Genomic DNA, 26473 nt, shown 5'->3' with positions numbered 1-26473 from the left:
GTGGCAGAGTAGAGTATATTATAAAAAGGGGGATGTTTGGTATTACTGAGATCGGTTCTCTAAGATACCCATGAGGGTAGGAAAACATTTGGGGGAATAAATGAGAAGGCTTTTTGGGAGGAGCTGGATCTGAGGCTCACATAGAGATGTCTCTAGTTTCTTAGGATGTGTGTACACCCGTGTAGCATGCAGGGTTGGGGGTTCGTCAACTGCAGTCCATGAACCTGGCATTGTTGTCCAAATGAGTTGAAATAATTATGAGAGCAGAGGATCTGATTTTGAATATCATGGAGGACAGGTATGTAACAAGTCCTGGTTAGGAGAGCTTGATTATGAGAGGCTCTTGGTTAGAGGTCGGGGGGAGTCACCACTGTAGGATGGTATGTGACAAGTCTTCCCCCTCATCCAAAAGTCCTTCAGTGTCAAACTAGGAGATCGTTCTGCTTTCCGGTTCTGGACGGATAATTGAACAAATAAAGGCTTTTCACCATGGCATATTACCGGCATGCCACAGTTAGACAATGCTAGGATGGACTTTGGAATCCACGGTTTGAGGAGTTATTGGGCATGCAATTGACACTCATACAACTCAGCCCTTCAAGCAAGTAGCGAGATGGTTGTGAGAGGCATGGCACATCATTTTCGATAAGAGATGCCTATATGAAGATCAGAGGGGGAGCTGTAGACGAGTAGCCAATTATCACCACATGCAACTTACTGTGGAATTTAAGTCCCTCTCAAGATGCAGATCTTCAGTTGACTAATGAGGAGGCGACATGTGGCAATACAAATCTTCTAGAAAAGACTGGTCTCGAAGGTCTATGCAGAATGCCCAATATGCACATGGGGCAACAAAGAAAAGACTGGTCTCGAAGGTCTCGAAGGTCTATACAAATCTTCTCACCTCTTTTTCATGTCAGTTCACCCAAGGAGTATGGAGATTGATGCAAATCCCAACAGTGTATATTTCTTCCAACAATACCTTTTGGAATTCTGTAGAGGACAACAGATACAGCACCAAGCGGGAATGGTGAAGGCTTCTCATGATACTATGCACGATCTGGCTGCACTGCAATGAGGTGATGTTTAAGGGAAGGGCAGTATCAAAATAGATACTGGTATTCGGAATGTTAAGGCACTAATATCATACTAGTTTAGAGAGGGGTGAAGAGAGGATCAATTTGCTTCTTATTTGTCTGAATTGTTTATATATATTAATAGCATCAGTTTGATCACCTTCACCAGATGGTGTTCCATTTTTCTTCTATATATATGTATAAATACTTTAATTAAGATAACTAAAGAATAACTTCTGCTCGCCCCAAAAATTATGGCATTTGTAAAAAAAAATAAAAATAACATCTTTTAAATAAAAACAGCTCTTCTCCTCACGCCAAAATTTTAGCTAGACATTTCAATACAACTCTGAGCGATAACCCTTATGAAGTGACCAAACCTTTCTTCTTCTTCATGAATAGCTTCTTACCTGCTGGCTTTACTTTGTTTTTGAGTTTGAACCGATTGTTGTTGGTTTGATTCTCAGCTAAGGAATCATACTTGTTCCTCTTTGGCTTGTGGTTAACCTGTTCATGGCCACTCTTATTGAACTGCTCACCGGGTGTTTCTTCAACAGGATGTTGTAACCTTCTTTTTTGTCCCCTTGGATTCTTATTTGGATCCACTTTTCTGGTGAATTTCCTGATGAAATAGGATGACATGAAAAACAGATATTAATGTTTCGGTAATAATATCCAGGTACCAATTTATCTTTAATTTCCGAAAAATGGGTTAATAAATATCAGATTGTTTTCTTATTACTGCTAAACCACCATAGATGAATCATGTTTTTGCCTCCCTTGGTAAAAAAAAATCAGAAATACCTTTTTTTTCGAGATTCAACTAAAAAATAGGCATTCAATATTTGGTGCGTGATATCTAAGAAGAGAGTTATGAAATAACAATATTCCAATGCCCTAGGTTGATAAGTAAGTCTAAAAAGAGCAATAGAAGGTTGACACCTCTACTGAATAGTTTAAAGATTTATCATTATCTTTTCTATATTCAACAACTTTATACCTGTTTAAAATGTTTTCCATAAAAAATGTTAAAAATAGATATTCTGAAATTCATGACGAAAATGTTTAAAATGTTTAATAATTCAAACGCAGTAGCAAACCTGGCATTGAACGAGTTCTTCGTGTGGAATTCAACGTTTAATGGTGCAGCGCCTGTATTTGCTTTCGTTTTGGACTATCGCAAGAAAAATGAGATGGCAGGGTACAAATTAGAAACATGAATCAAGTACTGCGCCAGCAACACTTGAAAAATAAGTGGAACACAATTCAGTAAAAAAATGAATTAATTACTTAGTCATATTCTGACAAGAAAAAAGACCTTTAAGTTTTGACTTGTAAAATGATAAAATAGAATAAAAACTGAAGGGGAAGAATTTCGCGGTACCTCAATGACGAGGTTTACAAAACCTCGGTAACTGTCTGGTGTATGAAGGAGAACTGCATCATGCCCGCATTTTCTTAAAAGAATTTCGAAAATAAACTTGACCTGAGATCCATGTACGATGGATGAGAAAAATAAATGAAAAAAAATACTATTTTCGATGAGGAGAATATACATGCCTTTGTCCGGAAATGGTTTTTGGAGACAGATGACCACGGCAGTATCCCATTTATAAGATTAGGAAGTAAATTCCTAATCTCAGTAATGGGCAAGCGAGAGGCCATTACCTTAATCAGTCCCAATACTGCCTGAATATAACCAAAAGAAATAAAACCATGAATTATCAAAATCACAGGGATTTTTTTTTAATACATATATCATGACCGACAGCCTTACTTTTATAACCTCATTAGCTTTGTTCTGGAGTAACATAAGAACAGTTGGGATCAGGTCAGGCACAAGATAGAAGAGATTTGAGTCCTCATAGATGAGCAACGAGATTGCAGCGATGGCAACGCTCATTATTTGAGGTGGAGACCCAGAAAGGTAACCCATAATCTGGGAAACAAAGAAAATGATAGAATCAACGTTAATTGGGACATAAATAAATAATTAATGAACAAAGGATTATTTAATAATTTCCAATAATTTTTTTTTTTTTGTAATGCTAAATTGGATCATGTCATCTGATCAGGTCATAATCAATAATTAGAGTGTGATTACCATTTGAAAAAGTTGTCGGTGATGGACATCTGTGGAAGAAGAATCTTCCTTCAAGGTCTGACTGATATTGAGTAGAGTATCAAATGTCGTCTTCCTCACTTCTTCGTTCGACTGCAAAAATTGTGGATAGAATCAATATGAAGAATATATATTTGCACCCTACTTGATGAAAGCAATGTTATTTACTGTCTCCGCACAAACTCAAAATAAGTCAACACGCAATTTATGTTGTGCAAAATCATCAGATACATTAATTGTTGATCTGCAGACGTTTCAGCAAAACAAAAGAAATTCCAATGAATCTTTGATCAAAGTTCTGAATTCCAAATAAACTTGGCAAATACTTTATTTTTTCCTGGGTATTTGTAAACCCTTCTGAGATGAAAAATATTCTTTATGCAAATCCAAAGGACCTATCTTTCTATGATATATATTAAAATGAACTTTTAAAAATCTGTATGAATTCTTAATTTTCTTCCTTCTTGTTCTTGCGAAGTAATTGAGATATTATTATGGTAGACAGTTTCTTCAAAGAAACTAAAACACTAGACATGCTCGAAAATATTTGGAGAATTCCATACAAACTATAAGAATACAAAAATAATTAACATTGAAAAAATGTAAAAAATTATCTGCCCACAAAAAGTAATAATCAAGAAAGCCTTCTGAGAAATTAAAATTTCAAAAACTATTAAGATACATGGGGTTTCTTCAAGTAGATAACAGAAAACGTCATCTTATAAATCTCAGTCTCCTTCAAAGAACAGAAAACTCAAAAAATAGTAGTCGTTTATCTACTATAGTCAGTCGTTGATCAAGCTATGTATTTTCCGTAGATTTAGTTGAAAATCTTTTCCACTCTCCTCTTTCAGGATTGAGATACGTACATCCTTTAGTAACCTTAAGATTTCATTCAAAATGAGCAAAGCACGATTGTTCTCTCCCACCTCATTTTCCTGCAGAAAAACACAATCAAATAATCAAAGCATTTTTCCACAGGTCCAAGAAAGTAAAGAATCAGAAACTGACACGGGTGAGAAGAAAAACCAAAAGAGAGTCAATAACAGTTTTTTTAAACAAAAAAGCAAAAGGAAAAAAAAGGGTCTAGAACATTTATAGGCTTATATAACTGAATTTCAAAAAGAAGAATCTCACCTTAAGCAAATGAACAAACATAAGATGTAGACATGAAAGACGACAACTAAGAACGGGAGGATCCACCATTGAGTCAATCGTCATAAGCAGATCCATCAGTTGATCGAAGTGCGAGAAGACAAACCAAGGACAGCCCTAAAGGAGAAGAACCCACATGAGAAAGAAGCCACGGATGAGCAACTCACACACCTCAAACACTGCATCATCTGACCTTTATTATTTCTCTCAGAGCTTCATAACCCTCCAATTGACAAAGTCCATCATCCTACAGATGAGACCAAAGGAAAAAAAAAATTTACATCCATTAATTGAAGCAGGCCAGAATTTAATTATGGGGTTAAGCGCAGGTAGATTTATATACCATGAGGTGAGGCTTAATAAAATTAAACAGCATTACTATGAAATCTTGATCGGATCCTTGAACAAATGCAGAAGAAATTTCCACCATCAAACGCCTGTTATTAAAAAGAGAGGTTTATTGCTGAAGTTTCAGAAAGTGATTTTGAGGCCAGAAAATGTGGCAGCGTGAATTACAAAAAGTAACGAAAGGGTGTATACATGACACTGAACTACATTTAAACCCAGGAATGAACAAGGCAAATCAAAATACAACAATGTGAGATGGACAGATTCAGAGACAAATTTGGACGACATTGAAATGTTGCCATTTCTGTGAAATGATAAAGCTGGATTCATTTCTTCCCCCAAATTGCGCTATCTTGATAGAGATGGAGCATAATTAGTCCCCATTTCTACTCTTTCTGAAATGGCATAATGCTCTCTATTGAACAGCGCCATGAGCCCCCCCCCTGTCTTCTCTCTTTACTTCTTCCCTCTAAATCCTTTTTTTCTTCGTTCTTCTGTATCTGATATGGGCCAAGTGCATAAGCCCATGCCGGAGTCTTTCTTTTCATCACTTAAACAAATGACAAAACCAGTAACTCATATTTGGCCTCTTTGAGTTGTAACTCTGATATAAATAAATAATTCAGATATCAGTTTCGAGAAAGGCAAAACTTGAATAGGAATTGGTAGGATATGATTTATTCGGAATCAGAATTCAAATCCAATCTGTTAGTGAGAGACTAGCTACTATGGGCTAATGGGCCCTATTCTATAAGCCCATTAGCCCATCTATCCTTCTCTCTCTTAGGGTATACATACCCACCTATTTACTCAGTTATGTGTATGTCATTATCTTCCTCTTCCCTTCCACAACATGGTATCAGAGCTCCAGAGCTCCTCACCTAGGGTTTGACATCGCCCGCACATCGCCGCTGCCGCTCTTGCAGCAGCAGCCGCCGCCGCCACGCGCACGCCGCAGCGCAGCAGCCGCCACGCCGCGCCGCAGCGCCGCAGCGCGCCGCGCCACGCCGCCGCGCCGCAGCCCAGCCGCAGCGCGCACGCGCAGCCGCCAGCCGCCGCAGCGCGCCGCCGCCGCAGCCGCCAGCCGCCAGCGCACGCGCGCAGCTCCAGCCGCAGCGCGCCGCGCGCAGCCGCCGCCGCCACGCGCACGCGCAGCCGCCAGCCGCAGCGCGCGCGCGCCGCAGCCGCGCAGCCACGCGCCGCAGCCCAGCCGCAGCGCCACGCCGCAGCCCTAGCCGCAGCGCGCCTGCGCCGCAGCTGCCAGCCGCAGCCGCCAGCCGCAGCCAGCCGCCGCCGCACGCCGCCACAGAAACCAACATGCCGTTCACTGAGACTGACTTCGCCGAGAGGCCCTTGTCCTACAAGGTGGCCCATCCGCTCCCATCGGTCCCGGAGGTGACACTCACGGGCCCGAATCTCCTTCAGTGGATGCGCTTTGTCGAAACCGCCCTGAAGGCACGTCAGCTCTTCAAGCACTGCACTGAAGAGCCCTTACATCGACCACCCACACCATGCGGCGTGGGGACGTTGAGGAACAGTTCGTCCTCGGCTGGCTGTATGCGTACACCCTGGCTTCCGACTTCCGCGACCGGTTTCCGCATCAGAAAACGGTCAAAGGATTCTGGGATCAGGCGCGCTCCTTCTGTGGCCGGGACAACGACTGGTGGCGCCTTTATGCTCTTGCATGTCAGGCCAGCAATCTCCGTCAGGGGACGCTGACCATCTCTGAATATGCACTTGCCCACAAGAAGATGTGGGATGAGGTGGACTATTATCTTCCACCCGACGACCCGACATCGAAGACGTACCAGAATGTGCTCCTCCTGCGGATCATGGGCTTCCTCAGCGGCCTGAACCGCGAGTATGATGACATCCGTCGTCGTGCTTTGCACCGCAAAGAAGGTCCACCTGCTCTTGAGGAATTGGTGAAGGAGCTCCAAGAGGAGGAAAGTCACTTTCTCCTCCATGGGACTCCCTCCTCCAGTCCTCCGGGCGAGTCGACCGCACTGCTTTCTGCCCCCACCGCGTCTGCACTTTCTTCCGGCGGCAAGCCCCCGGCGATCCTCCCTACGCCCACATCCGCTGCTCCACCAGCTGGGACGGCGGTTTGCTCATACTGCGGCAAACCGGGCCACGGGAAGAACAAGTGCAAGAAGCGCCTGAATGATTGGAGAAAGAAGAAAGAGGCCGCCGACGGCAAGGCCATGGTGGCCCAGTCTGACTCATCCTCCGCCAGCGCCTCCTCAGTGACCATGGATCAGCTCCAGGCAGATTTGGCCCGACTTCGTGACCAGATGGCAGCCCTGCAGAATCCATCCACGGCTTACTTCGGTGGTTTTGGTGCGTCTTCCACTCCTTCCCCTTCCGATGAATGGTACTGTGGTCATACGGCTTTTCACTCTCCTGTCGTCTCCGATACTACTTGGGTCCTTGACTCGGGGGCCACCGAACATATGACCCCGAGTAATGCCCGGTTTGTGTCCTACGAGCGGCATCAGGGTGGCCGTACTGTTCTCACGGCAGGGGGTGGACGTCTTCGTGTGGCTGGCATCGGGGCAGTCTATGTGGACGGTCTTGGTGTGGTCCACAACGTCCTGCATGTTCCCGACCTGCGGGCAGTTCTTATGTCTCCACAGCGTTTAGTTGATGCCGTCTCCTGTTCATTCCACCTCAGGCCTGACGGTATGTTTCTGTCTGACAAGGTGGGCCGGACTACACCGATTAGGCGGGAGAATGGACTGCTGCTGCTGGATGACAGAGGCCGCTCCCAGTGCTTCATGGTGCACCGGACTCTACCCTATGCGGCTGAGCAGTGTCGGGGTCGTCTTCTGATGGAGCATCAGCGCCTTGGACACCCCCCTTTCTCTACTTTATAGCGTTTGTTTCCGCCGTTATGTTTGGGCGTGGACCTCAAGACTGTGATTTGTGAAGCTTGTCAGTTGGCCAAGCATCGTAGATCCTCTTTTGCTTCCTCTCTGTCTCACACTACGACCCCGCTATTCCGCATCCACAGTGATGTATGGGGGCCGGCCCCACAGCCCAGTCTGAAGGGGCACCGCTACTTCCTACTCTTTGTGGACGAAGCTACCCGCTATACGTGGGTTTACCTTCTGACTGCGAAGTCGGAGGTTGCGCAGAATGTTCGACATTTATGCACCATGCTCTAGACGCAGTTCGGTCGCGGCATCCAGCGTTTTAGGTCCGACAATGCTCGGGACTTCTTCAACGCTGACCTCGACTCTTTCTTTGCCGACCGGGGCATTCTCCATGAGTCCTCCTGTGTGGTCACCCCCGAGCAGAATGGCATGGCTGAGCGGCGGATCGGCTATGTTACCTCGACAGCGCGCACATTGCTGTTGGACTCGAAGGCGCCTAGGCGTTTTTGGGGCGATGCGGTTTTGACGAGTACTCATCTCGTTAACCGTATCCCCACCCCGCTCCTGGAGTTCTCCAGCCCCTTGGACCGGATGACTGCGGCCTTCCCGAACGCTTCCCTGAGGACGGGGCTCTTGCCTCGTATCTTCGGCTGCACGGCCTACGTCCATGACTCTTCTCCGACACGCACAAAGCTTGATGCTCGCGCCCTCAGGTGCGTGTTCGTGGGTTACTCTTCCCTCCAAAAAGGGTATCGGTGTTACCATCCGCCCTCTCGGCGTTTCTTCATCTCGGCAAACATCACCTTTGCCGAGCATGAACCCTACTTTCGGGACTGTTCTACCTCATCACGCCTTCCGCTGGATGAGGCTCCTTCGCCCCCCCCCTTGGAGCCCCGTTTGATCGTGGAGTCTACCACCACCACACCACCCTCCTCCCTCCATGATCTCTCTCCCCTTGCCTCCTCTTCCTCAGTTCCCCCTGCGGGGTCCTTGGACGTGTCCTCCACTTCGTCTTCGTTTCCTGCCCCTCCCCCCTTGGCAACTCCTCCTCTCCCATTGGTCTCCGGTTCACCATCCTCGTCCCCTCCCGGTGAGTCGCCCTTGTCACCTGTTCGTGACCAGCCCTCGTCTCCATCCAACTCATCTTCCCCTCCTACCGCCGACATACCCTCCTCATCCGGTGTGTTGTCTCCTGCTCCTCCCGGGGAGTTCCCCCTTGCTTCCGCTCCTCCCTCTGTCGATGGTGACGATCAGTTGGGATGGCCTATTGCTCTACGGAAAGGGGTCCGTCAGTGCACTAAGGCCTCCCTATACCCTCTCTCTCATTTTATCTCCTTTGACCGGTTGAGTCCTCCCTACCGGTTATTTCTTTCCCGCATCGAGTCCGATCCCGTTCCTCGTCGCTTAGCCGATGCTCTCGCCTCTCCTTCTTGGAAAGCGGCGATGGATGAGGAGATGCAGTCTCTCCTCAAGAACCACACGTGGGACGTCGTTCCACTTCCCCCTGGCAAGAGGGCTGTGGACTGCAAGTGGATCCACGCCAAGAAGCATCATGCGGACGGGACTCTCGAACGCCTCAAGTCTCGGCTTGTGGCTCGGGGGTTCACTCAGTCCTATGGCGTAGACTACTTCGAGACGTTCTCACCAGTGGCGAAGATGGAGACTGTCCGTCTTCTTTTGGCGCTTGCGGCCCATTTCCATTGGACCATCCGCCAGTTCGACGTCAAGAATGCCTTCTTGCATGGCGATCTGACGGAAGAGGTGTACATGCAGCAGCCGCCGGGCTATTCTCTCGGCCCCCCCTGTCACGTGTGCCGCCTGCGGAAGTCTCTCTATGGACTCAAGCAGTCTCCGCGCATGTGGTTTGGGCGGTTCTCCTCCGTTCTGAAGACCGAAGGGTACACTCAGAGTAATGGAGATGCCTCCTCTTCTCCCCTCACAGCCCGACTGGGATCTCCATCCTTGCCGTGTACGTCGACGACATCCTCATCACGGGGTCTGATGCTGCTGAAGCTGTCCGCCTGAGCACCGCCTTGGCTAAGGAGTTTGAGATCAAGGCCCTCGGCCTTCTTCGCTACTTCCTTGGTCTCGAGGTGGCCTACTCTCCTCGTGGGATCTTCCTCTCACAGCAGAAATACACCGTCGACTTACTAGCACTGACTGGGATGACCGATTGTGCGCCGGTGAGCACTCCCATTGATCCCAACGTCAAGTTGGGCAAAGGGGAGGATTCACCACTGACGAATTCCCACCGGTATCAGCAACTGGTGGGGAAACTCCTCTACTTGACGCACACTCGGCCTGACATCGCCTTCGCCGTCAACTTGCTCAGTCAGTTTATGCATTCTCCCCGGGAGGTTCACCGTCAGGCCACCCACCGGGTTCTTGCGTACCTGAAGGGCTGCCCCGGCAAGGGCCTGCTCTTCCCTCGCAGTACTGACCGGACCGTCAAAGTATACACTGATGCTGACTTCGCAGGTTCCGTTGTGGATCATCAGTCTACCACGGACTACTGCACGTTTGTTTTTGGCAGTCTTGTCAGCTGGAAAAGCAGCAAGCAGGACAAAGTATCCCCTTCTAGTGCTGAAGCCGAGTACCGCGCACTCGCTGATGGGGCCTCCGAGGGCCAGTGGATCTATGGCATCCTTCACGATCTCTGCGTGGAGTACGCCGGCCCGATTCACTTCTACTGCGACAACAAATTGACGATCGCGTTGGCCAAGAACCCTGGACAACAGGGACGTATCAAGCACATGGAGCGCAACCGCTACTTCTTCAAGGAGCGAGTCGACGAAGGGATCTTTGACCTTGATTTTGTTGCCTCCGCCGACCAGGCAGCGGACGTCCTCACTAAGGGCCTCTCCCGCCCACTTCTTCAACGTGCCGTCTCCAAGCTCGGCATGGAAGATATCCATACTTCGCTTGCGGGGGGGTGTTAGTGAGAGACTACCACCACCACACCACCCTCCTCCCTCCATGATATCCATGAGCTCATAAAGAATGAGAGAAAGGAAAACGATAATAGCAGAGGTACCAGGCTGATTCCTCTCCCCTCCGACCGCGATGACGCGATGACTCTGTTACTTCAGTCTCCTGGTCTCCAACTGCCTTGATCTCCAATTCTGGAAAAATGAACCCCAACCTTGCCTTCCTGTGCTGGTACTATCTAAAGAGGGTTTGCCCGTGCAACCCAATCGATACATGCTTCCATAAATGCCCATTTTCGCCTCAGTCTTCTCCAATACATTCTATTAAAGAATGTATCATGTAATAAATTGACATGATCCCCAGTCGGGTTTACGTACGATCAAGGCCCAAAACTAAGCCCAAGGAGAAGATAGTGGCCCAGGCCCCTCCCAAGGGTAAAGCCGCCCACCTTCCCTAGTTAGAGCAAAGAACACCTGAGAGTAGGATACCTCCCACCTTGCTCCAAGGTCATCTCCCTTCTTCTAGTCGTGTTCACACTCCCCTTTGCTTGCAGGTCTCTCCAGCCAGCGAGTGACGACTATTCCAGGTGCTCCACCACCATTCCGCTCACCCTTTTGTCGTTATCCCTTCTCTCTCTCTCTCTATCGATCTTCCCCTCTATTCTTAACGCATGGAACATTGAGTTTGTAATTGAATTTGGATACATTTCGACTGTTCACCCAGCGTACATTGGCAAGGAACTTACCATAAACTCTTTGAGAATAAACGAATTTTCAGGAGGTGTCTCTGCATTTGCAGTGCTTGACGCTTTATAATCTTCTTCAGGACCACTTGCTGGAACCCTCTCTCTCAAATATTCTTTTAGATATAAAGTAAAGAGGACAAAAAGAGAATATTATAAGGACATTATACGTACATTTTTTCTTCCACTCCATCATCGTCTGGTAGAGTATGATATTCCAATTCTATCTCGCTCCCACCACAAGCTACAAATCCATATTTTGCAGGCAAGACTGAAAAGAGGTTTTTCAAATCTCCACGATCAAGGATAGACGCCAAACACCTTATAATGTCCTGAAAAGAAACAAGCTTTTATGAGTACTGAATAGGAATAACAGTGACAATGACAAGATGAAATATTTTGTCGTTGTCTCTCCTCTGCAAATGCTATGACAATTACAGTGATATTTTGTCTAGTCGTCATCTCTCATCAACCTCCCTCCGTAAACCTCACTAAGATGATGAGTATATGACGTGGTCATTGGTCTGAGATAGTGGTCATCATTCCCAATGACGAGAGGACAATGACCGGCCATCATCATCCCCGTCATTTCCCTTCCCTTCAACAGGATTAAGATGACAATGACAAAATCATCATCATCACCAGCTGTCATCACCAGAGAGACATTGACAATGATGAGACAAAAGCGTCAATGAAAAACATCCATTAACCTCCCTGAGATGAGGACAAAGGATGATTAAATCATCATCATCATTATTCGTCCGTCTTTGGACGATGATAATTTATTCATCATTAGAAAACACAAGTCTGCAACTGAAATGACGATGATGATAACGAAATCATCATTATCACTCACACTACTGACGACGACAATGATGAAAATCATCAATGTCCACAAACACTACCCCTAACCTTCCATAGTTCCATGTCCAGCAGATAGATTCTTTTTTTAGGATTGGCTGAGTGAGCCAACCCTGCAGTTGCCCCCAAATTATGTCAGTCATATGTCTTCAAAGCCATACAGCACCCGCCAACAAAGGGCGGGAGTGGCACATTTAGCCAACTAACCCTTTATAATCCAGCAAATAGATTCAATTATAAGTATTGCTTTCTGTTGAAGAACAACATCCTGGTTAAAGATGAATAGTGTCCTTGCTATCAGCTCTAGCTTTTAGCACAGTTGGTAAGCATTTGAATCTAATATGGTTTCAGAGCCAGGTGCAGGTTCAAATCCCAGAAGCAACACACCGCACAATTGGGCCATAAATAGGCCAGTGGTAGTTGTTGTGGGAAAGTGTTGAAGAACAACATCCCGCTTAAAGATGAAAAGTAGTGTCCTTGCTTTCATCTATAGCTTTTAGCAGGGTTGCTAATTGCCTAATCCAACACTTTTTTTCCATAACTGTAGTTCATTTCCACTGAACCAGAAATCAAGATATTTTACAAGGAAACAACCCAAGAAAATGAGTGAGACAGAAACAAAGGATAACCTTAATAGATACCCTCTTTTCAGGGGCTGAGGCAAAGAAAATATCAATGAACAATTTGATAATCTCCATCGAATTCAATGCCAGCACTTCAAGGTTCTTACGGGCAACTTCCCGTGGATAGCACATAGGTGTATAAACAGCCTCTCCAGCTGATATATTCGCATAATCTTCCACCTGATCTTTATTTCCATTTACAAGCTCCTAGAAAATGAAACACAGATTAACAAAAATATGAAAGAATAAAAAATACAAATTTGAAACACTCGTCTATCAAAACCTTGATGGCCATAGAAACAAGTTCGTAACTATTTTCATTCTTTTCAAGTCTTTGGACAAGAATCTTTGCCAAGGAACCATAACTATCAGCCAAATCTGTTGGATAACGACAGAAGGCAGGCAGCAGGCTCCAAAAGGCATCAACACTCGACACAAGTTTCTTTTTGGTTGATGATCTGCGTGCTAGAAAAAAAACAGTTGTTAAATTTTGAAGGGAATGCTAGAGAAGTAAAAAACCGCTGTGCAGAAAATACAAATCGAATATACCTTTGACAAGTTTATCCTCAGCAGATCTAACAAGGGGAACAATGTGATCCAAGAAATACTGTAGTGAGGCTCCAGAGGTGTGTTTCTTTAAGATGGGAATAAGCCACATATTTGAATAACTTTTATTTTCTGGATCAAATGAAAAAGGTAATATTGAAAGAATATTCTCAGGCCCCATAGACTCTATAGCAGATCCAAGGCACTGTTGAACCTGCATATTGGGAAGATATACAGACGTGATGATAAGCCAAAAGGAAAAGCGATGCACAACACTAACATGTTTTTGAACATAGATTGATCCTCTAAGACAAGAAGAAGAGACGATAATGCTTTTTAATTTTTTTGAGTAATTAAATATAGGGATGAAAACTCGATTGACAAATTATTTGAAGCACAGTGACTTGATTCTTGATCATGGCAATAATGGGTGGTTCTTTAATCAGAGCAAAAATGGATTGGATAAGATTGGATCTGGTTGAAAGATTCTTTGGACAGGCAGACCCATATCAATCCAATCAATATGCCTGTCTGAAGATCATGTCGATCAGATCAAATGGATTAATCTATAAGATCTGATGGGACCATTAAGCAGAATGGGTACATGTGTCCAATCAAAGGCTTCCACGTGACACTCAAAAAAGAAGACTGAGAGGAGTGATGAAAGAGGTACATGGGCCCCACGGGTTTGTTCAATTGATCGGCTTCCCAAGCTGATATCAGATCAGCTCATTCCTTGATCAACTCCATTGATCAGTAGATTGGATCCAACAAACATAGACAGTTGACCCACTGGGCTTGATTCCTGACAAGGTCTAAAACTGATTGGGCTGATCGGCACTAGTATTAGATCACTCAGATCACTGATCCGCTCTATCCTTCAATATTTTTGATCGAATCTCCACCCCTAACCCATATAAGAGTTTTTAATCTGAGGTACTCCCCTTCGCCAATGACATCAAATTTTCAAAGGACAAGTGTCGCTGGTTGGCGTATCTACAAGGAGAGTTTAGACTCATGTCAGTTTAGAGGGATTTGAATCACGCATGTGGGGACCTATTGGGTCAAGGGTGTAGTTATAAATTTTCTCCTGATTAATCATATAGGGATGATCACTGAAGACTGTGCCATTCCAATACTCGTTACTGCCTGATTAAACACAGGGTGCAACGATAAACTACTTACAGGGGTAAATGATAGTTATGTGGTTCGATATGTGGCTTGCATGTAACACCGTCAAGTAACAGTGCTTGCTTAAAATAAGGGTATTTTCTGAAATAAATATGCCACAATTATCAGAAAAATAAAAGAAGTCAGTAAAAGGTCACGGTGTCTGCACCACAAACATAGAGAGTGAGTTTTCAAGAAAGGCATAGAAGAATGGAATAAGTCTGACATTTTTCTTTTCGTTTGTTCCTTCACCGAGACTTGTCACCCAGGAAGAAAGTTTAAGCACTATTTCACTCATATATGAAGATGAACTTTTCCCTGCAAACGAAAAGTTAGATTATGGAATGAAATTGTAAAAAAGCGAAAAAAGTAGTAAATAGAGGAAGTAATAAATAACAGTGCAACTAGATCCATCTCTGTCACTAAGGGACTCCATTGACTGTAGTAGAAGGATAGAAAAATACACGTATGACTCGTGACAGAGATGAACAAAAGAAAGATGTTCTAAAATTCGAGTAATATTTAAATAAAATATAACAATATACAAAGAGAATTATTTTCGTATCACTTCCAAAGAGACCAAGGCTCTGGCCCAGATGGCCAAGAAAAATTTTTCATTATCTTACACAATCAAAACTTTGAAATCTAATGAACAAAATATGAATCAAAAGGAATCAACCAGAAAAGTTAATAAGGTCTTAAGCAACAGGAATCAGGAATGCACATGGCCTGCCCCAAATAAAGGATGTCATAGCATGATAAGGTCAAGATCTTAAGAGGGGACCAGAACGGAAATCCGAAGGCCAATTTGGAGTATTCTGTTTTCTGTGCCCAATGTCTAACAATTAAAAAGGACATGAGGGTAAAAGAGTTCATCCAAATATTTCACTAGTATTGAACGTATAATCCAAAAAAACCACAGCGTACCAAGTTTATGAAACAAATCTGACACAACAGCTAAAATATGCTCATTGGGAGCACGGCTGGATTTGGACAGTATACTGTAGAGAGAGGAGCACATAGAAATGATATTATCTGTTTCCATTAACTGCACGTCCTTTGATAATTTGTCAGTATGAAGAAATCCAATGCTGATCAGATCTTTCAGAATATCGGCAAAATGTTTGCCCTTACCAGAAGAAGAGATTAAGAGACCTGAAAACATCAATGGAAGAGACATAAATAATCATATTCACCACCAAATACAGAACAAAAAGACTACGTGAACAGCAGTAAACATCAGGGCCTCATCATTTGGGCTGATCTTTTCTCTCTCAGCTCACGTTTCCAAAGTCAACTGCATCTTTATCCTCTTCTGTTATAAACAGAGAGAGTAACATAGAAAGCGACCGCCAAGACACAAGAACGGTTGCACACACAGGAGGAAACTACACTTTAATATACTGGCAAAAAAGGTGGAAGCTGTATCAAGTTTTTACACTCCAAGTCAACATATTAGCTTTGATTCTCTAATACAGGTTTTTGATAAGATCCCAACCAGGATCGTATCAATAACGAGGTTGATCCTGACAAAATGGACGACCTCAAGGGGGACGAGAGAGGCAGAGAGTGGCGGAGTGGATGTCGCCGGAGGAACAGGGCTCGACGGAGTGGAAGTTGTCGAGAGAGGAGAGATTACTGGAAGGGAAGTAACGACTAACAACTCATGTCCTGCCCTCCAACGAGGAGGGCTACATATTTAAAGGAGATGTGAAAGACGAGAATGACCCTAGCGGGCTTACTAGACAGAGTGGATCGTAACAGTTTTCACGAGTAGAAATATGGCAGTGGCTCTTCTAAGGGAGGGGAAAGATGGTAAAGGGTGTCAGGCAAGCTGTATAGAAATGGATCTGTGGCATTGCCTGAGTGGAAACACTAGTCCATCATACTTAAACCTATACCAAGTCAAAACCTTTCAACTGTACTTCAGCATGCAATCCAACTCCGAAATATCTCCTGCCTCTCCCACAGGACGATGGATTCTCCCAACCCTCCCAACCGATGAATTTCGCCTCTGAAGATGGCTTATCACCACGTTTACTGAACCTCCAAACGGCAGCTACAAGATGGCTGAAGAACCGGGAAGCAGATGCTAGGCCAGACATATACAAAGTTCAAAATTTTGGCATTCTTGAAGTGGTTCTCCAACCCCCCTTGATTTAACGCCCCAAAGACAGATGAAGCTGACACTATACCCCTGGTAGCTCAGCTTTAGACACCTGCACAGTCTGAGGTGAAACACAGGTCTGCTGTCATTAATGCCCTAACTATAGTTTCCTTGCTCTGCACAAGCTGGGTAATAATGAAGACATGCTATTTTTATTTTGAAATAACAATTTTATTTTCCCCAAAATAACACCCTTGAGCACTTGAAATCATTGCAGATTTTTCCTCAGACGAGCCCTAGACGACAGGTGGACAGGAGAAGAACCAATAGGGAGAACTAAGAAAAAATGGTAGATCTCAACTCAATCTGTAAAGAAGACAGGTGTACCCCTTATATAATGGGGTACGTGGGTTACACAATGGCCAAAAATAAAAATGTAGAGAAAGACAAGACATGTAACGAAGACATGTTACATGTCATATAAAGAAAGTGTGATAAAGGAAAGCTCACCAGCTAACAATCACATTACCTCTGAAGCAAGCAAAGTTCTCACTCACTGTCTCTGAAGACACATTTCATTCTGCTGAAGGAACCCCTGTCAAAGATCTTGCCTCACAGCAGACCAAGCTATTAAGACCAGACATGCATCCCCGTTTATGCATGCCAATATTTGTGGAGACAAAGCCCATCGGTAACATTCTTCTCTCCGAAGCATCTTTCCATCCTCAGCTCATTGGATTTACCACGTGCAAGATCGTCCATGGACCATCCTCTTTCTAAAGAATATACCCCTTTTAGTTGCACTCTTTTTGGCCAGCATTTAGCGCCAATACATGACTCAAAGGACTTACTCACGGCTTTCTAAATAATACAAAATTCATAGGCTTGACTACAGCAGAAAAGTTTGATGCAACGCATGTGACCCTCAAACGCGAGTCTGAGGAAGATTTCTGTTATTTGTGTAATTGTCGATCTTGGCTGCTTGATGGTCACAAAATGCATATATATCTCTGGACCTCCCCAAATCGTATGGGCTAACCAACTTGGGAGGAATCTTTTCACTGCCAGACACTCGTCTATGATAACTTCCACCTCCACTGTACTAACTGCTCAATGATAAGGCATGTGCTACCCCATTGTTGAACATTATTTTGGGACCACCCCAGAGTCTCAGATCCAGAGTAAAATTTACAGCTATCCTATCATGCTTATAATTCTGAAGTCAAACAGGAATTACGAAGCCCTTCCTTCACAGAATCCCCACCAACGATTTTTAAGATGAATTATGTCACAACTCATCAGAGACAGAAGAATTAAAAGGATGGAGATCACTCCTGCGTGCCCTACCAACACTTCAAAGCCTACATGACATCAAAGGTGTGGCAGAACTGGCTCAAACAATGCATGAAGAAAATGCTTAGTCAGATGGGACGATTCTCTGCCATCAGACTGAGGCCACATACATCCCCTGACACTTGTCAACAAGAAATATGCGATCACAGATGATGAGGGAAGAAGAAGAGGAAGTATCAGCCCAGCGGGGCCTGACCCAGGTGAACCAACCTATCTTTCCCCCGCTTACTTTGCCCACCATACCGCCGGAGCCCAGAGACACGAAGTGGAATAGAAAGTTATGATGTGGCATCAACTGTCAAATAGGAGTCTTCGTTTTGGAGTGGCATGAGTTAAATCTTCCCCCAAATTTGGGAGTTTTTTTACACCAAACTAGGAGATGGCTCTGTTTTTAGTTACTGGTTGGGCACTACATCGGTTAGAGGCACCCTCCAGGTGAAGTTTCCACGACTTTTTGCCCTTGCATGGAATCCTCACGTCGTGGTCAAAATTTGGGGATGGGCCATGGAACTTGATCTTGGAAGCAGCTCTGTTGGATCAGAGGGATGGTCAGAATATTGGGGCGGTGCATCCAACAGGCATTCATACATCCTAGACAATTGAGCAGACATAAGATGGCTGGGAGTGGCGAGGCACTTCCTTTTGGTCACAGAGGCCTACAAGATCTGAGTGTCAAAGGATTTGACAACCATTACCACATGAGGCCTCCTCTGTAAAGATTAACATTTGATGAAAGTTTTAGACACAGGTGTCACCCCTTCCCGCAATCTATATTTCTGTTCTTTTTTCTGTAAATGGTATTGGTGTCCAAGTCAGCACCCCAGAATATCCCTACTGGACCCTCTTCTAATAAGTGCCTTGATCTAGGTCTGTATCGGGAGGAGAGTAGAAAACGTGGCGAGGTAAATGTTCCCGGGGATACGAGAGTAGAAACGGGGATGATTGGAGGGGTCAAAGAGAGGAGGCAGGGATCAACCAGGGACAAGCTGCCTGATTGATGTGGTGAAGGGTTGACAATCATAGGAAGGGGGTTCGTCAGAGACAAAGAAGAGAACTGAACAGGTAGGGATTGGATTGAAGGGGAGTTAGCTGAAGATCCGTGAGACGATCACGGGGATGGTCAACAGGATGGGATCGAGACAGGGAGGACAATCTTACCTTAAGTCTTGTCTAGCCATCTAAAGGGAGGGCTACACATATTAATAGAGGACGCAATCTATCCTAAACCTCCGATTACTAAAGTGCCCCTAATGTTCTGATGAGGAGGACCCAGAACAGACCAGAGCCAAGGAATGGCACTGGTCGCATGGGATACCATCTGCAAACCCCTCAACCAAGGAGGACTAGGTGTTCTGCATACCCAAAGTATGAATACGGCCCTATAAGCGATGTGGGTGACAAGGATGATGCAGCCAAGCGAGGATTAAGTCATTCAAATCTTGAGGGACAACTACGGAAAAGGTCTAAACTGGGACGAGAAATCAGCTCCAGTCAGGGGGGCGTCCCCATTCTGGCAAGGCCTTAGACAAATCTTTCCTTAAGTTCTGGAATTCTACTCAGCCCGAATAGGAGATGGTTCGCTATTTCGTTTCTGGACAGATCACTGGTCGACATGTGGCCCTTTGCGAGCAGCATTTCCATGGCTATCAGCCCTAGCACAACCCCCCGAGGACACAGTGGGAGAGTGTTGGGATGGCACATGGAACCCGAGGTTTGTGGGCGGTCTGTCAGCCGGAAGACGAATAGAGCTTTTAGACATGCAGCAAGCGTTGAATCAGCTTCGACCTAGAGACGCTGTGAGTGATGGCTGGGACAGGTCCAATGCCCCCTTTACAGTGCGGAAAGCCTATGTAGGAATCCGTCAGGCAAACACAGAAAATAGAGATGGCGCACACATGCCAAGTGATATGGCGCCTAAAGGTCCCTCTGAAAGTGAAGATCTTTGGGTGGCTTGTCTTTCAAAAAAGAGTGACAACCCAAGTCTTCCGAAAGAAGATATATCCTGACGCACTGACGGAATGCGTATTGTGCACAGGAGAAGAGGATTGTAATCACCTATTCTTCGAATGCCCTCTCGCGCGCAGGATTTGGGCTACTCAAACTCAGATGGCGGTGAACCCGACATCAGAGGAAGCCTTCTGGGACTCGATACAGAGACTCGGCTCCAGACAAAGAGAAGCGAGGGGCAAAGTGTTGGCAGTGCTCTGGGGAATATGGCGCCACAGAAATGATGCGATCTTTCGTGGGGGGACGGCCTCTACTGATAGGCTAGCCCACGAGGTGGAAGGACTTCTGGCAGCTTGGTTCCCATGAGTCGGGAAAAGAAAGGGGAGAGGATAAACCCCTATGTAGTAGAGCCTCACGGCTTAAGGCATGTAATCAGAGGGTGGTTCCGACCCTTTTAGGGTGACCGCCTCTTTTGTTATTCCTAAAAAAAAACAAAGTGCCCCTAATGGGCTAAAATGCAGAAGATACCTTGGGGGTATAGGATCATATCATCTTCATAGGACCCTTCTGATAGGTGATAGGCTCCTAGGAGTAGTTAAGTCATGTTAGCCCACAGGGGCATTTCAGCCATTTAGTGATTGTATTTCCTTTAAATAGGGATGCCCTCTCTTTAGGAGAGCAGCGAAGAAGAAGAAGTACTCTTGTCTCCCCTCTCCACATCTAGGTCTGTCCTCCCTCTCTCCCTCTACGATCCCCGTCCTTGTGATTGTCTCAACCTCACCACGTCTTCACGCGGCTCGTCCCCGGGCTGATCCCTACCCCCTCAGCTCGGCCTTCCCCCGACCATTCCCGTTGTCCTCTCTACCCCGGGAACTTCTACCTCGCCTCGCCCGTTTACTCCCCTCCGATACGAGACCAGAGTCAGGATCGTATCAATAGGCCCAGAAGAGGACCTTATAAGACATCTCTAAGAAAATATTAAAATGTCATATTTTGCAGACTAACTGCATGTCTGTTTTTGCGAAAGAAACGCATCATAATGACCCTCTGTGCAAGACGGTGAAAATGAAGGAACTTCTGAGACTGAAAAATCCCCACAGACCATTCCAATCCAATGGAGGGCAAAGGGCGAGAATATTTTTTTTAATAAAAAGGCGACAATGTTATTGGATTATTTCAACATTTAACGGAGCTTTTTAATCTTTCAATCATTTTACAGAGCTTTTTAATCAAGAAACATCATTTTAAAAAGTATGGTACGCACCAATTTCTATTTTTGACCATGGAACCGAAGAGTACAGATTCAGTAGTCAATATTTTGCTGGAAGACATCATCTTTGATCCAGAAAAAAGTCAATCTCTGAAATGAGTTTTCTAGAGACCGTTGTAACTAAAACTCTAAAAACAACAAGCAAGGAGAATCACGAAGATATACAGGGAGATGACCATCTTATTTTGGTACAATCAAGTAAATATTCTCTTCAAATATTGCCAGATTCGTCTGATAATGATTCTTCGGCAACAAAAAAGACAGGAAAACGCAGAAAATGTATGAAATTAATGATTTCAAATGCATCAGAAAAGAATTAAGACAAATGATAAAACAAACCTGCCATTGATCTGAATACAGAAGAGAAATGTCTGGTCCAAACCTCAGGTTGTGAATTATGGAGCAAATTCAACGTATCCCGCAGCAAAGTTGACGCAGAAATAAGAATATCACCGGGATTCCTCTTTTTGGGTGACAAAAAGGAAGTGAGTAGGACTAAAACTGCCTCTGCTTCATTTGGAAGTATGTCACCTGATAACTTAAGCAAGATCACCTCAAGTAAACCAATGCCATTTCTGGTCAACACTGAAAAATTTCCATTTAATATCTTGGAAACCTCTGGTAGACACGTCCTGGCTATTGAGAGGGGCATATGTGCAACAAGAATTTTAACTATATTTAGCACATGAAGGACCTCAATGTTATCAGATTTTTCCAAATCTTTACTGCTGGAATCAACCCTGGCTGAACTAAGCTTCATAGCTAAAGGGATGTGGCGCTGAAACAAAGAAAGCACAGAATTGCTCGAACTTTCAATGACGGAAGGACTTTTAAGTGCGCCAAACACTTTCACAACTGATAACTGAGCGCATCTGCGGACCTGAAATAACAATGATAGATAACAATATTTCAAAGAACAGCATACAACGCAAAACAAAGCTTCATATGAACGAAAAAACCAACATTAATGATCCTATCTGATGATGTATGATAAATGCATGAGAAGCGTACCAAAACGACTCCCCATTGAGTGAGAGAAAGATACTAAAAATGAGAAAATAAGATAGTAACGGGTTTGAGTTTAGACACAAAAACTTTTTAACTCGTGGATGACTGGTATACATATCAGTTGGATTAAAGCTCATTATGAATAAGTCATCAGTAAGCCCAAGGAAAAAGACTTAACGTAAACAGCACTTTGGTATGGGGCTAGTTATTTATGGCCCTATACCAGCCTTCCCCCCTCAACCTAGATATGGAAGTTTTCCATCCCAAGCTTGCAGACCATCTTATAGAAAGTTTGATGCCATTAGCCACTTTCTGAGTACATCTGCAATCTGGTCAGAGGATCCAACAGATAGAAGATTCAAAATTCCCGCATCTACCTTCTCATTGATGAAGTGGTGATCATTTTCCACATGTTTATCTCAGATCGTGTTTTACCAATTTCTGAGAGATGGTTAGGGCAGATTTCTTGCCACAGAAAAAGTGAATGGGTCCATGATATGTAGATATGTGACAAACAAACGATTTCGGATGAAATATTGAAAAGAATTGTCACATGTGATTGAACCAAACTCCAAATCCGGACCAATCACGTCTCTAATTGTATCCAGGAAGATAGGGAAACAGACAAATGCTTTAAGACGATAAGAGGCTTTCACGATGGACTCCTCCTCTGGCCACAGTGGCTTCCCGCTGCTCCAGCCACCACAGCAGGGTGGTTCTGAAGGACAGTAGTTCGCCCATGGAAAATTTTTAGTAGATAGTACTTCCTTCTATTGCTGAATTGGTTAAGCAGATGGTACGCCCAGGGAAAATTTTGGAGGGACACTCTAAGCAGCTTGACATGTCCTCCTCTATCCTCCGCCATCGTCAGTGTGACCACTGGCACGAAGAGAGTACCACCAGCAAGACTGTATTCGTAAATAAATATCATTATTGGCTAAAAATGCATTAATAATTTTCTTTCAGAAAATGAATTAATAATTCATGAATAAGCAGGCCCGAATGTGGGCCCACATCAGTACTTTTGCAAGGGCGAATTTGGGTGATGTTCAGTTCGAATTCCCTCCCAGTTTGACCTGCCCCTCATACTGGGGGTTTGGGACAACTGAACTGTGCAACCAACCCAATTCAGACCATTTGTCCAATCTTGGTCGAGACCATCCCAGATAATTAGCATCAGAGTAGAGATATACAGATCTATCACTATCTTTCCTGAGGTGTATTCCCCCCCCCCAGGGTTTCTGATAGATTGTCTCATTGAAATCCATGTCAAATCAAGGAAATGAAGAGGAAATTAGGATAGGGATATATGGGAAGAGAGAAGAAGGACATGAAGAGAAGAAAGAATGGTCTAAACCTCAAGAACTTAAGTATCGGAAGTACTTGATCTAAAGCTACATAGATACAGCTAATTTGAACCAAGAAGAACCTCAATGATCAGTCATCAGATGGTCTACTAAGGCCTCAACAACGGCGACTCTCTTTTCGGCTTACAAATTTTCGGGATAATGACTCCTGACATGAGAGACAACTCTCTTTAAGTCTGAACAGCAAAAGAGTTGTCAGAAAAACTTCACGAGTAGCAAAATGATTAGAGAATCTAAGAGCTCAATGCCATCAACTTAGTTTTTGGGTATATCTTTTTTTTTTGAAAAAAGATATTTGGGTGTACATGATATGCTCCCTGACTTCTTACGGGTAGTTTGGACATTATGTTTGAATTTCCCTTTAAATCATTCAGCCTCCCTCTAGGAGCAAACCAAAGAATTGAATCAAGAAGTTGTCCTTCCCGGGGCCATCTCCTCAAACCAGGCCCAATTGTCCCCCTACGATACCCTATCCCCTATCCCAGGGTCTTCAGCCAGTTTCTCCTTAGGGCTAGTCTCCTGCCCTCTCTCTGGATCAATATCTTCCTCTCGTCAGTCCTCAATCAGGGATCGCTTCCCATTCAAGAACAGTCAAAAGTACACTTCAATAGGACCTTAATCGGGATCATATTAGTATACATCCGTCTACTCCCCACTAGTTTCTTGTGTGGGGTAGACGTACTAACTCCCAGGTACCATTCTTCTTCAAGGCTATCATCATGCTCTCCTAATGTAGCAAAAGTAACTCCTTTCAGCTCTTCCCGTCCTCCTGACTCCACGGCTTGCTTCCTGCTGAAGTCACAGTCGATCACCTTCCAGCAGCACCAAGCCACCGCCACATGGGTACTTCTTCATTCATTGAACATGCTCGAAATGGCTGGACCAAGCCCGTCAAACTTGATAGCAATTTCATGACAGAGAAGCTTGATTATGATCTCATCAGTGCAATGCATGCGAAGGTTTCACAGGCCAACTTTTCCAAATAAGTCTTTGCAAGCCAAGCCAAGATAGATATTCAGTTGCTTTACAATGAAGGGCTGCGAAGAGATTATTAGAACATCTTGTCTTTATCTTGTATTTCCTATCACAGGACATTATAGCTTATAATATGTCTAACCTGTACGCTTAAAGCCAGATCATTATCACAGATCCAACGGTAAGTTTGACTTGTAGTCGCATTAGAAGGGCACTACTCAATGAAGAAATAACACTGTCGCTCTACTCCAGTCCTTGGCTGCTCTAAGAAACATTCATGAAAAAATTCCCCGGGCAGTAATCAAAGATCCAGGAAGCAAAATTCGTGATAAAATTTTCAGGAAGAACATCTCTGATCTCGTTCTGAATACAATCATACATGAAATACATGAAACCACATAACTAATTCAGAAAGAATCAGCAAGAAGACGAGCTGAATTGAACTTAAAAAGGGCAGTATACCTTGGGGCGCCTGTCCAGGGAGAATCTGAGAAGTGTCCAGAGAGGCAATTCTACAGAAACCCAGTCCTCCAAGTCCACAGACTGTGCCAAGAGGCCCAAACACCCAACCAGAGATCGAACCGTCGGCGCCGCCATCCCCTCTCCGGCCAAACTCTCCAGGAGAGCGACGACGGACGACGCGGCCTCCACCGCCTGACGAGGCGGCACCGACTCCGGCGAGACGTGGGGAAGCAGCACAGAGAGGAAACCGGAGAGCGCGGAGAGCGCCTCGCTGTCTGCCTCGTCGACGCCGCAGACGGCGGAGACGGCGGCGGCGAAGTAGGCGGCGGGCGTCAAGGGCAGCCCCTCGTCGAGGAGGAGAGACCGCATGGCAGCGGCAGACGCGCAGAGGTGCCTGTGCTGTGGTGCAGAAGATGGCTTGTATCTCTCCATCAGGAATTGACACACATCACCAGTGAGAGCGGCTCTCCCAAATTCTACTTCATCTGGTTCTACTTCAACACCGTCCTCCCCATCCGCCACTCCAATTGATCTTCTCTTCTTGCTCTTTTTTCCTGTTTTCTCTCCAGAGACAGACCCAGAAAACAAATTACCCATTTGATCATTCTTCGTTCTTGCTCCTGCTTCAGGCTCTTCTTCCTGTTCTACTTCCTTACCCACCGTTTTCAGCTGTTTCTCCGTTTGGTTTTCACTGGTACTTTTCTTCTTGTTCTTCTTCTTCCTCTTCTTTGGTGATCTTGCAATGGATACGGAAGAAGAGGGAGTATTCACCTTATCATTCTCCGCTTCTGCTTCGAGATTTGTCTTCTTCTTCTTCCTCTTCTGTCGGATTTTGTACGAAGGGGGGGAATCGCTGAGCTCAAAATCGACATCTTTCTTCTTCTCGGCGGCCATGGATGATTCTCCGGAGTGATTTTTTCTCTTCCTTTGTGGATTTTGAGCGATTGCGGGGAGACCCACTTCGCCATTCGCCATGATACGTCGCGTGGGGGAAGCCTGGCGACGTTCTGGACTGCTCTTGAACCAAGGAGAGGGAGAAAGCTTAAACCCTACCGTTAAATCTCTGGACCATAATGAGGACGGATGACGGGACGGAACGGAAAGGAACGTACAAAAGGGGACGGGACGGAACGTGGACGGGACGGAACGTGGACGGGACGCGGATGGGACGGGATGGAAGGTACAGTGCAGGGACGCTGACGGGACGGTTTTTCGTCCCAGGACGAAAAAACCGTCCCGTCCGCGAGGTTGGATGAAAATCGGGATGGAAATTCGTCCTGAGTCCTCCGAACGGGACGGTTTTTGTCGACTCAGACAAAAAAACCGTCCCGTCCGGAGGTCTCGGATGAAAAGACCGTCTGGTCCGCGCCACTGCACTGATACCAGACGTCCGACGGGACGATTCGTCCCGTCCCGTCTATCGTCTACGTCCCGGACGATCTAGAACTACAATGGAAGGGGAGGCAATTCATCCGGAACAGAAAAACCGTCCTGTCCGGGGGCCTTGGACGGCGGGCCGGACTGTTACGTCGTCCTG

General features: G+C 45.1%; 1 protein-coding gene and 1 non-coding gene across 2 annotated transcripts; both read right to left on the bottom strand.

The window, feature by feature from the left end:
• Nucleotides 1–1316: 1316 nt before the first annotated feature.
• On the bottom strand, nucleotides 1317–25953 carry LOC144715690 (ARM repeat superfamily protein). The gene is made up of 18 exons (XM_078590654.1): nucleotides 24937–25953; nucleotides 21464–22004; nucleotides 15375–15602; nucleotides 14674–14765; nucleotides 13281–13491; nucleotides 13015–13196; nucleotides 12738–12938; nucleotides 11422–11579; nucleotides 4697–4790; nucleotides 4547–4600; nucleotides 4336–4470; nucleotides 4068–4136; nucleotides 3181–3291; nucleotides 2854–3015; nucleotides 2637–2765; nucleotides 2461–2562; nucleotides 2177–2250; nucleotides 1317–1698 (listed from the first exon to the last, which is right to left on the bottom strand). Exons 1-18 carry the CDS (start codon nucleotides 25909–25911, stop codon nucleotides 1440–1442), a joined length of 3777 nt encoding a protein of 1258 aa, XP_078446780.1. The 5' UTR covers nucleotides 25912–25953; the 3' UTR covers nucleotides 1317–1439.
• LOC144715962 (U11 spliceosomal RNA) lies at nucleotides 12198–12322 on the bottom strand. Its single transcript, XR_013584786.1, has one exon. It is a non-coding gene; the product is annotated as a U11 spliceosomal RNA (small nuclear RNA).
• Nucleotides 25954–26473: the final 520 nt, after the last annotated feature.

Source organism: Wolffia australiana, chromosome 19 (genome assembly GCF_029677425.1).
Source record: "Wolffia australiana isolate 7733 chromosome 19, ASM2967742v1".
In the NCBI taxonomy this organism is placed as follows: domain Eukaryota; kingdom Viridiplantae; phylum Streptophyta; class Magnoliopsida; order Alismatales; family Araceae; genus Wolffia; species Wolffia australiana.
This window is presented reverse-complemented; position numbering and strand designations above follow the sequence as displayed.

Bases quoted from the DNA above. Each gene is read 5' to 3' on its own strand.
- LOC144715690 (XM_078590654.1), bottom strand. From the start codon at position 25,911: ATGGCGAATGGCGAAGTGGGTCTCCCCGCAATCGCTCAAAATCCACAA. The intron at 13,197-13,280 runs GTATATTCGATT...TTTTTTTTCTAG, and splicing joins TGAGGATAAACTTGTCAAAG to CACGCAGATCATCAACCAAA. The intron at 2,766-2,853 runs GTAAGGCTGTCG...GGTTATATTCAG, and splicing joins AAGCTAATGAGGTTATAAAA to GCAGTATTGGGACTGATTAA.